General features: G+C 41.6%; 1 protein-coding gene across 7 annotated transcripts in view; it reads left to right on the top strand.

The window, feature by feature from the left end:
- The window catches only part of LOC109920931 (CDK5 and ABL1 enzyme substrate 1), a 230,551-nt gene that overhangs the window by 52,396 nt on the left and 163,674 nt on the right, over nucleotides 1–14,481 (top strand). For all 7 annotated transcript variants that reach the window (XM_048595559.1, XM_048595565.1, XM_048595563.1 and 4 more), the window contains exons 2-3: nucleotides 3,695–3,766; nucleotides 4,524–4,616. In XM_048595559.1, coding sequence (XP_048451516.1) covers nucleotides 3,695–3,766; nucleotides 4,524–4,616 — 165 coding nt within the window. The remainder of the gene's footprint in view (nucleotides 1–3,694; nucleotides 3,767–4,523; nucleotides 4,617–14,481) is intronic.

Genomic DNA, 14,481 nt, shown 5'->3' with positions numbered 1-14,481 from the left:
CAAGGCCGAAGTTTCCGGAGGGAGGAGGGTAACTTCTTCAGGCCTTCGGCCTTGATCCATCTTCTATCCGCCACCCCCTCTCTCCCTATTTATTTCAGAACCCCCTTCCCCTCCCCCATTTCTGATGAAGGGTCTAGACTCGAAATGTCAGCCTTTCTGCTTCTATGATGCTGCTTGGCCTGCTGTGTTCATCCAGCTCTGCACCTTGTTGTCCCTTTTTAAAGCTGTTCTGTACCTTAACTTGCATCGAGTCTTGCCCCATAGCCTGGATTCGCAGATTGATATTAGATGCCTTAATTTTAAAATTCTCACCGTTGTTTTTAATTTCCTGAATCGTCATTCCCCCTCTCTATCTCGGCAATCTATTCCAGTTCGATAAACTTCTAAGATTTCTATGCTGCTCCAGCTCTAACCTTGTGAGAATCCTCAGGTTTCAGTGCACTATCATTAGTGGCTATGCCTTCAGTTGACTAGGCCCCATGCTTCGGTGTTCCCTCCTGCAACTGGTCGCTCCCCCTCTCTATCTCTCTCTCTTTACCATGTTCTTTAAGTCCAACTTCTTTGATCAAGTTTTTGGGCATCTGTCCTAATATTACCTTGCATGACCTGGTGTCAGAGTTCTTTGAGGAAGCACCTTTGGTATATTTTACTGTGGTAAGTATGTGCTATGTCCATGGAAGTTGTTGTTGCTTCATATTTGCGAGAATAGCCAAGTAACTCACTTCATATATAAATAGCTCTGACAACTGAATTGATCCTGCCTCACACGTTTAGAGCTAAATTCTGCAGCTTTTTCTCTTTTACTTTCCAAATGTTATGTTTAGAAATGTTTCCATCTGTTGTTACTTGTCTCTTTGTGCCAACGTACTACCCTGGTCTGTTTAATGGCAGTAGTTTGACTGGCACCCTGTTGTCAAGAGCTGAGCCTATATTGAGAGTAAGAGGTACAGAGGGTTATGAGGAAGCACTTTTGATGCAGAAGTGAGACTGACCTGAAACTTGGTGCCCATGAGGGTGATGGAGCAGTGTTGTAGAATGATTTCTGAAGGAAATTGGAAAGGCATTTGAGGGAAACAAACCTGTAGGGCTATTGGAGTAGAGCAGGGGAATGGGACTGATTGGTTTGACACACAGTGAGCTAGCATAGAAGCTGATTGGCCTCCTTCTGTACCATTATGACTCCATGGTTGTAGAGAAGGTGTGTCAGGATTTTATCTGCAATGGACAAGAGGGATGTACCTCTATAGTTCCCACAGCATGATTTGTTTCCTTATCTTGTCATAATTGTTAACTTCCTGATGTTCGGGCAGGTAGGGGACGCTGCTGAGCTTTTTTTAACGTCCTAATCTGCAGGATGGGTGCATGGGTCTTGGTGAGAGCATTTTGCCCCAACAGTGTGGCTTTAGAGCCTTTGGAGGAATCTGACATGAGCAGGAGTAGGCGATTCAATATGATCATGGCTGATCGTCCAACTAGTACCCTGACCTCATTTCTTCCCGGACTCTTTCATCCCCTTGGGCCTAAGCACTCCATTTAACTCCATTTTGAAAACATTCAATGATTTGGTCTCAACAGCTTCCTGTAGCCTCCAGGTGAAGAAAATTCTCCTCATCTTAGTTCACAAAGACCTATCCTGAATCCTTAAACTGTAGCCCCTAATTTTGGACACCCTGGCCCTTCCTGTGTTTAACCTGTATAATACCACTTGCATTTTCTAAGTTTCTGTGACAGTTGTCCCCCTTCAATCTTTTGAATTCTAATGGACGTAGTCCTAACTGATCCAGTCTCTCTTATTATAAGAACATTTTACCATCTTGGATATCAGTCTGGTAAGTCATCGTTGCAGTTCCTCCTCACTCAAATAAGAAGATCAAAACTGCACAGAATACTCCAGATGTAGCCTCTCCAAGGTCCTGTGCACTTACAGCAAGATATCCCTGCTCCTGTACTCAAATCCTTATGCTGTAAAAGCCAACATAATGTGTGGACTTGAAATGTTAAACAGAGGCTTAAATGATCACAGAGGCTATCAAAGCCACAAGGTTTTGCCAGCACTTTCTGTTTGTCATTTCAAATAGACCTCATTTCAGCTATTCATTGGCACAGTGCCCCTTGACAGTGCAACATTCCTTCACTGTTGCATTGGAATAACGCTTAATTTTTAGACTGGGCCTTTCCTAGTGCAGTGAGCACTCACCCTTGGCCCCAGATAATTGACCACAGCAAAACAAGTCAGAAATTCCTGGAAATTTCAGAAATTAGGACTGCTGGATGTAAATCTGTCAGGAGTTCTGCTGGAGGAACCAAACAGAGACCTGAAGAAGTTAGACTCTGAAATGCTGTGGTATATGTTGGATACAGTCCACAGAAATGGATACAAATGGAGTTAACTAAGTATGATAATTACTTGTAGATCTTTCCTAAAATCAGCTTCAGCCTAATCTAAAATTTTTAACTTAGAAAACCAGACATTTGTTCATAAACATCATATCAAATTTGCCAACTCATTATGGCATTTGATTTAGATTAGTTATTTGTATACTTTGCAGTCATATCTACATTTTGGGAATAATTGAAGTATGGAGCAGAACGTTATGGGGGGGTTGGAGCAGGGCAAGGAGGAGTATGCAGGATGTGTTCTGCAGCTGTAAAGCAGTGTGGCTGGATGAAACCGAACCTCCCACCCCCTCACAAGGAGAAAGCTTTACCCCCTGCACTGCCAGTCACTCGGATTAGCCAGCAACTCCTACAGTCCCACTGCACTGGTGCTCCATAGTGCATGCACATACATGAATGTAAACAGTCACAGCATCATCAAACAATGCCAACTGTTCAGACCTTTTAGTGTCAGTTTAAAGGCATGAGCAGTATGTTAAGATTTAGGGAGAGGGGTTAAAAGAGAAGGTGAGGTTGCCGTAGTCCTACCGGACCATATGTTGCGCTGTCTCATTAGAGAGAGAGAGAGAGATGAGTGATGGTGGTTTAGCCTGAGGGCGATCCTCTGGCGAGGGGTAAGACTGAGAAAGTGGACTGTTATGGTAACCTCAACCATTGTTTGGAGAACTGGTTAGCTATGCAGAGTGTGAGGCAAACAATGTGAGTACATTCTCCACTTGGTCTCAGGTTACTGTGAAGGTGTTGCCTTCTCAACCTCCCCTCTCGCTCTGTCGAATGGGAGAACAGCCCAAAAGTTTGATAGGACTATGGGGACAAGGGGTAGTGAGCTCACATTAACTAAACTGCATTGTTTACCCCTTCCTGTACCTAGAATCACTAGGATTTAAACACTGCCTTCCACTCTGTGTGCTGCTTCCTACCAGTTGGATAGAATTGTGACAAATAAAGCATCTTCCTTCTGCATTGTAACAACTGAGTAAATGTGTAAATTATTGGGCAAGTCCACTAGCCCTTTGCACGCTCCTGCTCAAGAATCTCACCTGACTGGTACATCATTATCCTGTGGAAAAGTAGAAAACTTGAGTTGTTAGAATATTCTTGGAACGTGGTGCAAAGCTGCCACTGATGAGTTTAAGCTTTTCAGCTCCCTTCAACTGTTTGATTTAATGTTTGTACAGATCCACATTCCTTTCATGTTCAGAGGTGCTGTGCAGTATTAATGTTTGGTGCTGTTGAGAAGACTGTGAACAGACAGCATGTCTAATGATTCACTGTGTGCTCCTCTTATTCCTTCCAGGCGCCGGTTGATTTCCCAACGTTCTTCATTAGAAACTCTGGAAGATATAGAGGAGAATGCTCCATTACGGAGGTAAGAAAATAGACCAAATTGCCAGTAACGCCCACTGGGTAATCTTCTTCTACGTCTACAGTCAGTGGAATATTGTTCCCATCCCAACAAGTAATCATCACTGTTGAGTGGATTACACAGCAAAATCCTTTCTGCTTCATCAGATAGCTATTTTCCAGATGGGCCTTGTCTTGTCCAAGGGTGTGATTTGTGTTACTCCTAGCTCTATCCCACTGGATGGGAAACTTGTATATTTTACTGAAATGTTATTGAGTTGGTTTACAACTAAGGCCATTCCTCACTAAAAGTATATTGATGTTCAATCCAACTATTTTTTGTTGACTCATGAGATGTGAGTCTTGCTGTGTCTGGGCCAGCATTTATTGCCCATCTCTAGTCGACCCTAAGAAGCTAGTCAATTGGTCCACAATGCAATCTATTGTGTAAACTGGATCCTTTTGAGGAGAGTAAAAGCCAAATACTGCAGATATTGGAAATCTGAAATACATATATTGGAAACGCTCAGTAAGTCTGGCAGCATCTGTGGAGAGGAAAACAGTGTTAATGTTTTGAGTCCAATAGGTGTGTTCTGAGAAAGAATCTCTCCACAGATGTTGCCAGACAAGCTGAGTTTCTTCAGCATCTTTTTTAAAATTCATTTATAGGAGAACAGCCTTTATATTTTATGTCACTTTCTGCTTCAGGCAAAATTTTTTTGAGAAAGGAACTTGTCTTCATTCAGCATTGATGGTTACATTTTAATTGCCTTTTCTCACAGATGCCGGACTCTATCAGGTTCACCCAGACCAAAGAGCTTTAAGAAAATTCACTTTATCAAAAATATGCGACAACATGACACCAGAAACGGCAGGTATGAGGCAATTTTAAAAACAGAATGTGCCAAACATTTGGTTTGGTGGTGTCCAGCATTGGCTTTTCTCTAACCATAAATTAGAAGGTAAGAAAATAGCAGAGGGAAATACTATTTGTATGGTCTTCCAAAATCATTTGACAGAGACCATCATGGAAAGACTTTCAGCTCAAGTTAGTGAGATGTGTTTGAAAATAAATTTTTGACCTGGTTAGGAACTAGTGGGATTTCCAAGAGACAGAAGGAATGATGGGTGGGTACTCTCATTGATCGGATGTGATAGCGGTCATTGTAATAACTGTCTTGAGTTCTCAACTCTTCGCTGCATTTACTAATGACTTGGATGAGGTAGTAGAAAGTCTCATTTTCACATTTTGCACATAGTAAATAGTCAAATTCTAAAAACAGTGGAGGTTTAAAAAGACTAGGGGATCCATGGACAGAGCTCATTAAAATGTCATGAACAAGTACAGAAAACAAGAATAAGGCTAATGAAATGCTGTCGTTCATATGTAGAGGACGAGAATACCAGGAGAGTGGAAGTTGGTTTGGCTGGAGTGGTTAAATGGCTTACTGTTCCTATTAGAATACTTCTTTATAAGGTTTAGCATTATACTGCAGTTCAGCAGGTAGTCTTAAATTGACAGAGTTTTGCCTCCAAACAACTTTGGCAGTTCAAAAATTAATGTGGAGAGGAGCTGTGACCATAGGTTAGAATATGTATTGATGCTGTACTACACGCGTGAATGATAGGCACTGGATTACAATCACAGTTGACCATTTAGGGGTTAGTAGCTACAATAGTCATGATGCATGTGTGGCATGGAATGACTTCAATCAAATGAGTTAACATGCAATGTGTTCGTGTAACTTGCTCGTCTCAAACTCAGAAAATTACTCCAGAGCTTGGAGCATCTAATGTAGGTGAACACTTCAGTATACTGCTGAAGGGGTACTGAAGTATCAGACATTCAACTAAAGCCTCAACAGTGCGCTCAGATGGATCCTTGGTGCTATTTGAAGAAGAGCAGTACATAGCTTCTAATGTCTTGAACAATATTCATCATTTAAGCAATATCATTAATACAGGGTTTAGAGGGGTGTGGACCAAATGCTGGCAAATGGGATAGATCAGTTTAGGATATCTGCTTTGACCTTTATGTCAGTAGTGTTGGTGGGACTTTGCTGTGTGCAGATTGGCTGCAATATTTCCCTAAATTACTATAATAACTGCATTTCAAGTGGACGTGATTGATTCAAAGTGCTTTGGGACAACATGAAGACTTAAGGGGGAAATTTCTTAGAGGGTGGTTTGCATGTGGAATGAACTTCTTGAGGAAGTGGTGGATGCAGGTACAGTTACATTTAAAAGACACTTAGATAAGTACATGGCTAGGAAAGGTTTGGAGGGATATGGGCCAGGAGTAGGCAGGTGGTACTAGTTTAGTTTGGTATTATGTTCAGCATGGACTGGTTGGACCGAAGAGTCTGTTTCCGTGCTGTATGACTCTGAGGTTCTGAATGGTGCTATATAAGTATCTTCTTTGAAATTTCTTTACATGATTAACATACTGATTTGTATTAATGGAATATTGTTTGCAAGTAAAATATTTCCTGTGGCTACTTGCCATTGGTTCCCCAATTTCATGTTTAAAATCATATTATTATTAACAAAACTTGTAATTAAATAGCATACTTAATGAATAACAAAATCCCGACACTCCAGTGTAATGAGGCAGTTCCAGTAAAATATTTCAGGCTGATAAATAGTGTTACGTGACTGAAGGCTTATCAGCAACAGCTCCTTTTTTACAAAGCAATGGATAAGTGAAAGTTGTTGTAAAGAACTTCCAGGAAGAGGGTACTTAAACTTAGTAAAGCTTCTTTGATCATTTAGGACTCTGAGCAATCAATGCAAAAACTAGTCCCCAGTAGGTTTTATTTAACTGCATTTTTTATTGCGGGTTCTAAACAGAGTTACAAACCCTATTCCTTCACTAGTTGTGTACAAACACATACGTGACCTACTGTGCATAGAATAAATTTTGATTCACCCCTCTGTTTGATTTGTTGGTCTGTCACTGGTACATCACTGATGGCTCCTAATGCAATAAATGTAATACAAACAGCCTCTGAACTGCAAACGGCTTCCAATCTGGAGTCCGTTCTCAAGTTGATTTGTTTGCACGTGAGAACACAATGCAGGACAATGTAAAGCAGCTACTCATAAGTACAAGAAATGTTCATAAGTCAGGTCTTTAAAGTTACTGTAATGTTTGGGATCGCATCTGTGATTAAGAGTGTTCGTATTTTGGATGTTCATAAATTGGGTAACTTTTTTATTTGTTCAAAGAATGTGGCTATCACTGGCTAAGCCAGCATTCATTGGCTGCCCCTAATTATCCTTCAGAAGGTAGTGAACTGCCTTCATGAACTGGTGCATTCCAGTGGCGGTGTAGATATACCCAGAGCACTGTTACAAAGGGAGTTCCAGGTTTTGGTCCAGTGACAGTAAAAGAATGGCAATATGTTTTCAAGTGAGGATAATATGTGGCTTGGAGAGTAATTGCATGTGCCGGTGTTTCATACATCAGTTGTCTTAATGGTAGAGGATGCAGGTTTGGAAGGCAATATCAAAAAATAAGTTTGGCGAGTTGCCACATTGCATCTTGTAGATGGTACACGCTATTGCCACTATGTGTTAGTGACAAAGGGAATGAATGTGGAAAATGGCTGATGTGGTGCCAGTCAATTGGGTTACTTTATCCCAGATGTTATCAAGCTTCTTGAGTCTTGTTGGAGCTGAACCCTCCAGGCAAGTGGAGCATATTCCATCACACTCCTGACTTGCATGTTTTAGATGGTGGAAATGATTTATGGGGTCAGCATTCCCAGCCTCTGGCCGACTCTTGTAGCATTGATATATATGTAAGACCCATAAGACATAGGAGCCAATGCTGTAGCAATAAAGGCCAAGTCAGGAGTGTGATGGAATGCTGCCCACTTGCATGGATTAGTGCAGCTCCAACAACACTGAAACTCAGCACCATCCAGGAAAAAGCAGCCTGCTTGATTGACACCCCATCCACCACCTTCAATGTTACTCCCTGCACTGTAGCAGTATTGTGTACTATTTACAAAATGCACTATTCATCAGGGCTGCTTCAGTCGTATTTTCCGTAACTCTACCACCGAGAAGGAAAGAACAGCAGATACCACCATCTTCAAGTTCCCCTCCAAGTGCTGCGCCTTAGCAACTTAGAACTGTAGTGTTGTTCCTTTACTGTCACTGGGTCAAAATGCTGAAGTTTCCTCCTTCACAGCATTCAGGGGAAGGCAATGGCCCAGTGGTATTGTCGTTGGACTGTTAATCCAGAGACCCACATAAAGTTCGAATCCTGCCACGGCAGATGGTGGAATTTGAATTCATTGGAAAAAAATCTGGAATTAAGAATCTAATGATGACCATGAGCCCATTGTTGATTGTTAGAAAAACCTAACTGGTTCACTGATGACCTTTAGGGAAAGAAACTGCCATCCTTACCTGGTCTACATGTGACTCCAGACCCACAGCAATGTGGTTGACTCTAAACTGCCCTCTGGGCAATTAGGGATGGGCAATAAGTGCTGCCTGGTCAGTGATGCCCTCATCCCATGAATGAATAAAGAAAAAAAACAGCTCTCCACCATCATGTCCATAGTATTAGGGGATTGGCAGCATTTGTTGTCCTAGCCAAGGACACGCACATCCCATGACTGAATAAAATAAAATCTATACTTTCTTAGTGCTGTTAACTTGAGTAAATGTCCCAAGGCACTTCACAGTGCAATACAAAATAAATTATGTCACTAAACCGTAGAAGGAGGAATTGGGTCAGATGACCAATGGGTTGGTCAGAGTTAAGCGAGGTGGAATGATTTCATGAAGCAAGAACAGAATTTTGGAATGCAGGCAGTGGAGGGTAGACATATGAGTGGTGGAGCGAATAGAATTAGTGATGCACAGGAGAGTAGACATGGGTGGGCATAGGTAGTTTGGAGGATTATGGAATTGGAGGATAATACAAATAGGAAAGGATCGGGCCATTGGAGGCATTTGAAAAAGAGGATGAAAACTTTCAAATCAAGGTTTTGCTTGACTAGAAGCCTGTATTGATCAGTGCGCACAGGGCAATAAGTGAACACGACTTAGTATGCATCAGGGTTTGGTTTGGCTCATCTCCAGTTTATGGAGGAGTAGTATATGGGAGAACAGATAGGAGAGCATTGGAGTTGTCAAGTCTAGAGATATCTAAGGAATATTTTGGATTTTCAGCAGCAGATGAACTGAGACAGGGGTGACATCTGGCAGTGTTGTGGAGATGGAAATACTCAGTCTTGGTAATGGCACGAGTATGTGCCTGGGCTGTTATATATTATTAAGCTTGTGACCAATATGGTTCAATCTGATATTTGACAGTATGAGGGATTGTGTCATTAGATAGGGTAGAGTTTAAAGTAGGAACTAAAGACAATGACTCGAGTCTTTGCAATTTTTAATTGGTGAAAATTTCTACTCCCCGAGTTCTGGATGTTGGTTAAGTAGTTTGACAGTGAAGGAGTTGAGCTTGGTAGGCATGAGGTAGTGCTGGCTGACAACAGCTATGTGTGAGAACGAGTGGTGTGCTTGTGCTTGCTGATTGTGCCACTTAGGAACAGCATATGGATATGAAGTTGGGAGGGGGCAAGGTCAAGGCATAAGTAGCAGTGGTTAGGAAGGAGAAAATGCCAGAGGAGTTGAGGAGTCAGGTCAAGGTATGATCTGGTAATTAGCACCACAACAACAGTCTTGGCAGGATAGGCGGTTGAAGATATAGCCAAGCAGCAAGGTTTCCTAAAGGAGAAAGGTGCCATCATGGCCTCAAGTGGGTGTCTGTTATGGCCATTGTGGTGATGCAATTGCCTACAATAATTGCCAAAAACCTTTTCACGTGTGAATGGATGTTCTGATGGGAGAACCAGGTAGAGACCATTGGCAGAGTTCATAGGTCCACGTGGGAGGCACCCATTGTACTGCAAAGTGATCAATAAGCCCGGGTTGGGAAGGTCACCGAGACAGTGGGACGAAGTCATTGGGATTACTACTCTGCTTGAGTTGGAAGAGTGCACTGGGCCATGGGGGAATGTACAAACATGAAAGGGTATGCCAATGGCCTTGTGGTATTATCATTTGGACTGTTAATCCAAAGACCCAGGAATGTTTTGGGACCCGGGTTCAAATCTTGAAACAGCAGAATTTGAATTCAACAAAAAAAAACTGGAATTGAGTCTAATGGTGATCATGAATGCATTGCTGATTGTCAGAGAAAAACTCATCTGGCTCACTAACATCCATTAGGGAAGGAAACTGCAATGTAGTTGACTCTTAACTGGCTTCTGGCCAATCAGGAGTGGGCAATGAATGCTGGCCCAGCCAGCAACGCCCTCATTCCATGAATGAACAAAAAAAAATGTAATATGGGCATGGAACCAATTCAGGAAATGCTGAGAAAAACTCAGCAGGTCTGCTGAGCAGTATCTGTGAAGAGAAAAGCAGAGTTAATGTTTAAGTCTAAGACTGTATTTCTCTCTCAACAGATACTGGCAGACCTGCTGAGTATTTGTCAGCATTTTTTCTTTTGCTTACAGATTTCTAGCACCTGCAGAATTTATTGTTATGGAAACAGTTGAGAATGGGATAGACATCAAGGAGTACTCTGTGTAAAAGAGGGTGTATGCTGTGGAGTTTGTATGAATTGGATTTGCTGTTGGTTGCCTGTTGATGAGGATAGCTGATGCTGTTGAACCTGGAGGTTTTTGTAATGGGAGTAGGTTGTCTAGATAAATAGAATGTGGAGTTTGGTATTCAGGCTGGGGTGCAGAGATTTCGATGGAAGTTGATCTAAATTACTTTAGATAGCATGACCAAGGGTATCTGCAGATGAGAAATGTATAACAAACCTTCAGTTTATAATGTCCTATATACAGAAATGTTATAGTTTGTCATATTTGCAGAATGCATTATTTGAAGGAAAATGATGGCATGTTTGGCTGGTGTTGGCATGGAAACCAGAGCTACACTCCTGCCTTTCTTAGAATTGCAGAGCAATTTTCTTTGCTTAAACTGTCACTTCTGTCTCTGCTAGGGAAGGAAAATTTCTCCTGTGTATAACACGAAATCAAATCATAATCCACTAGATAAGTAATGGCTTTAGAATATTGTTGCAGCACTAATAGTCCCCTACTTATTCAAACCAGTTAATGTTCTACTTGTAATAATATTTAATTTCCTTTATGGCAAATTAGAGTGCCTTTTGTATCAACAAATATTTGATTAACCAATCATTTTAGACATAGTAGAAATTTGATTTTGAGATGACCACTTGTTGATTAACAGTTTCTGTAGTCAGGTGTCATTGTGTAGACCTGAGTATACTGACTGCAATGTTGCCTCAGCTGACTGAAGTTATACAGCAAATTCTGCATCATGCCTCAACTAGGAACAAAGGAAGTTCTGCAAAATGGAGAAGAGATGAGGTCATTGTTACCTCTGCTAAGCATATTAAAAAGTTGGCAGGAGGGATTAGTGTTTGGCAGCAGCAGTGACTGGGGGTGGGGGGTATGTTGGGAAGGCTAACAGAGCAACTTGGTTACCTAGTCTGTCCAATTTCACGATGCACCAAAGTCAATGGAAAGGAAAGTAGGGATAAAAGGGATGCATGTTTCTGTTTTCTGCTACTACCAGTTTCCCACCACTGACAAGGGCCAGCTTTATATTGATCTTCAGTTAAATTTTACCCCAAAATATGTTTGAACAAATTAACATCCTCAACTGTTTGGTGCTTCAGCAAAGCTGAAATGCTGCATAGAATAAACTACAGTTTAACTGATTTGGCACATTCTTTTACAGTGTAAATCTCCCTGTGAATAGGTCACCTCTTGCTGGCAGCATAGCAGTTGCAGCTTAGAGTTGGCTCCAAAGAATGTCACTGCTAATTCTTCATCGTTTCCGGCTTAGGATTAATGTGACATCTGCAAAAATGATTGCCTGTAAAGCCTCAAATGCTAATTATTACACGGCAAATTTAGTCACTGCACAGAACCAAAAGGATTTATTTTCTGACTGCATCAGCAATAAAAATAGCATGGGAATTTGATATGATTTTGGAACTGTACAAAGATACCGAAGGCCTCAATGGTAAAGCTATCTTCATTCCTAAATGATTGGGTTCATTTAAATCCACACCACAGTTTCTCTAATTTGTTAAAGATCTGCTTGGCAAGCATTCTGTTAGCATTAAAATGGATGCATTGGCGAACTTTGTGTTTGGACATAAAGAGGTTTACACAGAGCAAATTATTTCTCTGTAAATGCGCCATTGCTATGATTTGAAGTTCAATCAGAGCCTCAAAGCGACGTGCTTAATGGCTGTCTCATTTCAATCATTCAGTCAACAAAATTCCCAATGCGTGCTGACTTAGCTGCTTCCAACCTGTTCGTGTCTATGGATTTGGCATTACCATCTTCTGAGGGAGGAGAAATTGGCTTCTACTCCCCCTGATGATTGTAACGATGTGACCGCTGCTGAAAGTGCAAACATATCGAAAAGATCAGGCACAGATGTAATATCTCCTATTGGCTGTAAGTCTGTTGATCTTCCCTGTAGAGACTCTCTTATGTGAATAATTGCCATTTGCCAAAGGTGGCATCTGAGGAGTGAGAAGCTAGTGTCTTCAGTACAGAAGAGTGGAGGAGAAAACCAGCAGAGTGTGAAGGCATGGATATTTCTCCATTCCTCTCCCATTTTACATAAAATGTACAAAAGAAATTAGAATGTTATTCCACACCCTTACTTTATGCCTCAATAGTTTGACCAGGTTTTCCAGTTCTGTGGGCGTTCCTGTTGAAGTCTCAAGCTAATGAGTTCCAGATGATATTTCAATGGTTTGCTGCCCATTGTTCAGTATTTACCCTGAGTAATCAGGTTCTGCTCGCTGCCATATAAACTAAGCATTTGGAGCCGCGTAAAGTACTGAGTTGACCACTGCACTGCCAACAAAAGGAACTATGTTATTCGTGAAACTGAGTCGATTTGCATATAAAGGTGAAGTGGAATGCCAGTGGGAACTCTCTGCTGTGTGTGAAGGAAGGCAATAAATCTCCAGCATCTTTTTCCAAATTCAAATCCAGATATTGTACTGGACTGACTGGGTGTGTCTTTTCCAATCTGCCTTTAAATATGCTTCCTGCAGGAGACAGGAAGTGAGTGAGCAGGAATCCATGTTGGATGCTTCACTGGAAAGCCCCATGATTTGGATTCACTGAGTGCCTGACAAGTTCAGATATTTATGTGAAGGTATTAAGATGTGGTAAGAGGAATATGGACAAATATGGCAGTAGAGATCTGAAAGATTTCTGATTAACCTGAGTTGACCTTGGCAAACTGTTTGAAAAACTGACTCCTGTTTGTTGGAACACAAAAGGCCCCATTTCCTCAAGGATCTTAAGCCGACAACAAGCAAGTGTGCAAACTGGTTCATCCTGGAGCGCGCACACCGATGAGTAAAGGGTCCGAGACTGACCAAATGTTTCCATTTGTAACAACACCAGAAAGGTACAAACTCTAACAATGCACTGCGGCAACCCACCAAAGTTACTTGGAACTTCCTCTCCTGGCAGGAGTCACCCGCCCCTGTCCAACTCAGGCAAATTGCATATGTACTCGTTCAGCAACATAAAACTCCCAAACTAACACTACTGTGGGAGCTTCAACCAGCACAAGAATTGCAGTGGACTCAATGGGGTCAGACATGCCATGCTGAAATGCTTGTGACTCTGTAATTGCAATATGTAAAGGTAGGCTCATTAATATTCTCTCAGAACAGTGGGGGAGCAGGAAATGCATGTGGTCTTGATAGTATTTGCTTATATTGCAAGATGGGGCTTGGTTTAGCTCAGTTGGCTGGATGGTTGGCTTGTGGAGCAGTGTGATGCCAACAGTGTGGGTTCAATCCATGCACTGGCTGGGGTTATCATGAAGGACTTTCCTTTTCAACTTCTCCCCTCGCCTGTCAGGTTACAGCACCACCGGTTATCTCTCTGTAATGAGAGAGCAGCCCTATGGCCTGGTAAGACTACAGTGACTTGACATATTGCAAGAATGCAACTTTTATTTTTACTAAGTTTCAACCTCGGCTATACTCTCTGTTCAATCACACTGGCAATGTAAGATGTACTGAAGGGAGTGATGTTGAAGGCAGAGGGAGACACTTTACATGGTGAGGGCTATGAATTCCTTCCCTATTTCTGCCCTTCCCCCTCATTGTCTGCTGCTTCCTCCCCTCAGGCTGAATAAAGGTTTTGACTTCTTTTCACTTTATTTGATACATTTACTGTCATTTTGGACTTGGCTGTAATCCCTTTTTTTTGGGCTATTGGTAATGGAGTTTTGCTGGCAGCATAAAATGGTGATTGCAATTTAGCAGCTTGTTTCAAATTCTGTCCAGTTCCAACAGGAAAGAAAATGAGGTTGGCTGTAAAACAGGCTGCTGATTCACTCTCGCCTTTTTCTAGCTGCCAGCCAAGGTGAGTTTATATCCCAGGTTCTCTAGCTCAGGTTATAGAGCTTTTAAATACGAAAATAAAAGTAGTGAAATGACCCGACTCCAAATTTACTGCGTGGAGTTAAAACAAAATAAATCACCAAACATCTATTAAAATAGTGGTCTGAAGAATGTTAAATGAGCATGATAAATTGTTCTTGAGCACAAGTCACAAAGGAATAACTTCTATCCTCTTGAAGCTGTCAAAATCTTGCACACAAAATAATATTGTAGACTGCAAACA

This window comes from Rhincodon typus, chromosome 4 (assembly GCF_021869965.1).
Source record: "Rhincodon typus isolate 14 chromosome 4, sRhiTyp1.1, whole genome shotgun sequence".
Classification (NCBI taxonomy): Eukaryota; Metazoa; Chordata; class Chondrichthyes; order Orectolobiformes; family Rhincodontidae; genus Rhincodon; species Rhincodon typus.
This window is presented reverse-complemented; position numbering and strand designations above follow the sequence as displayed.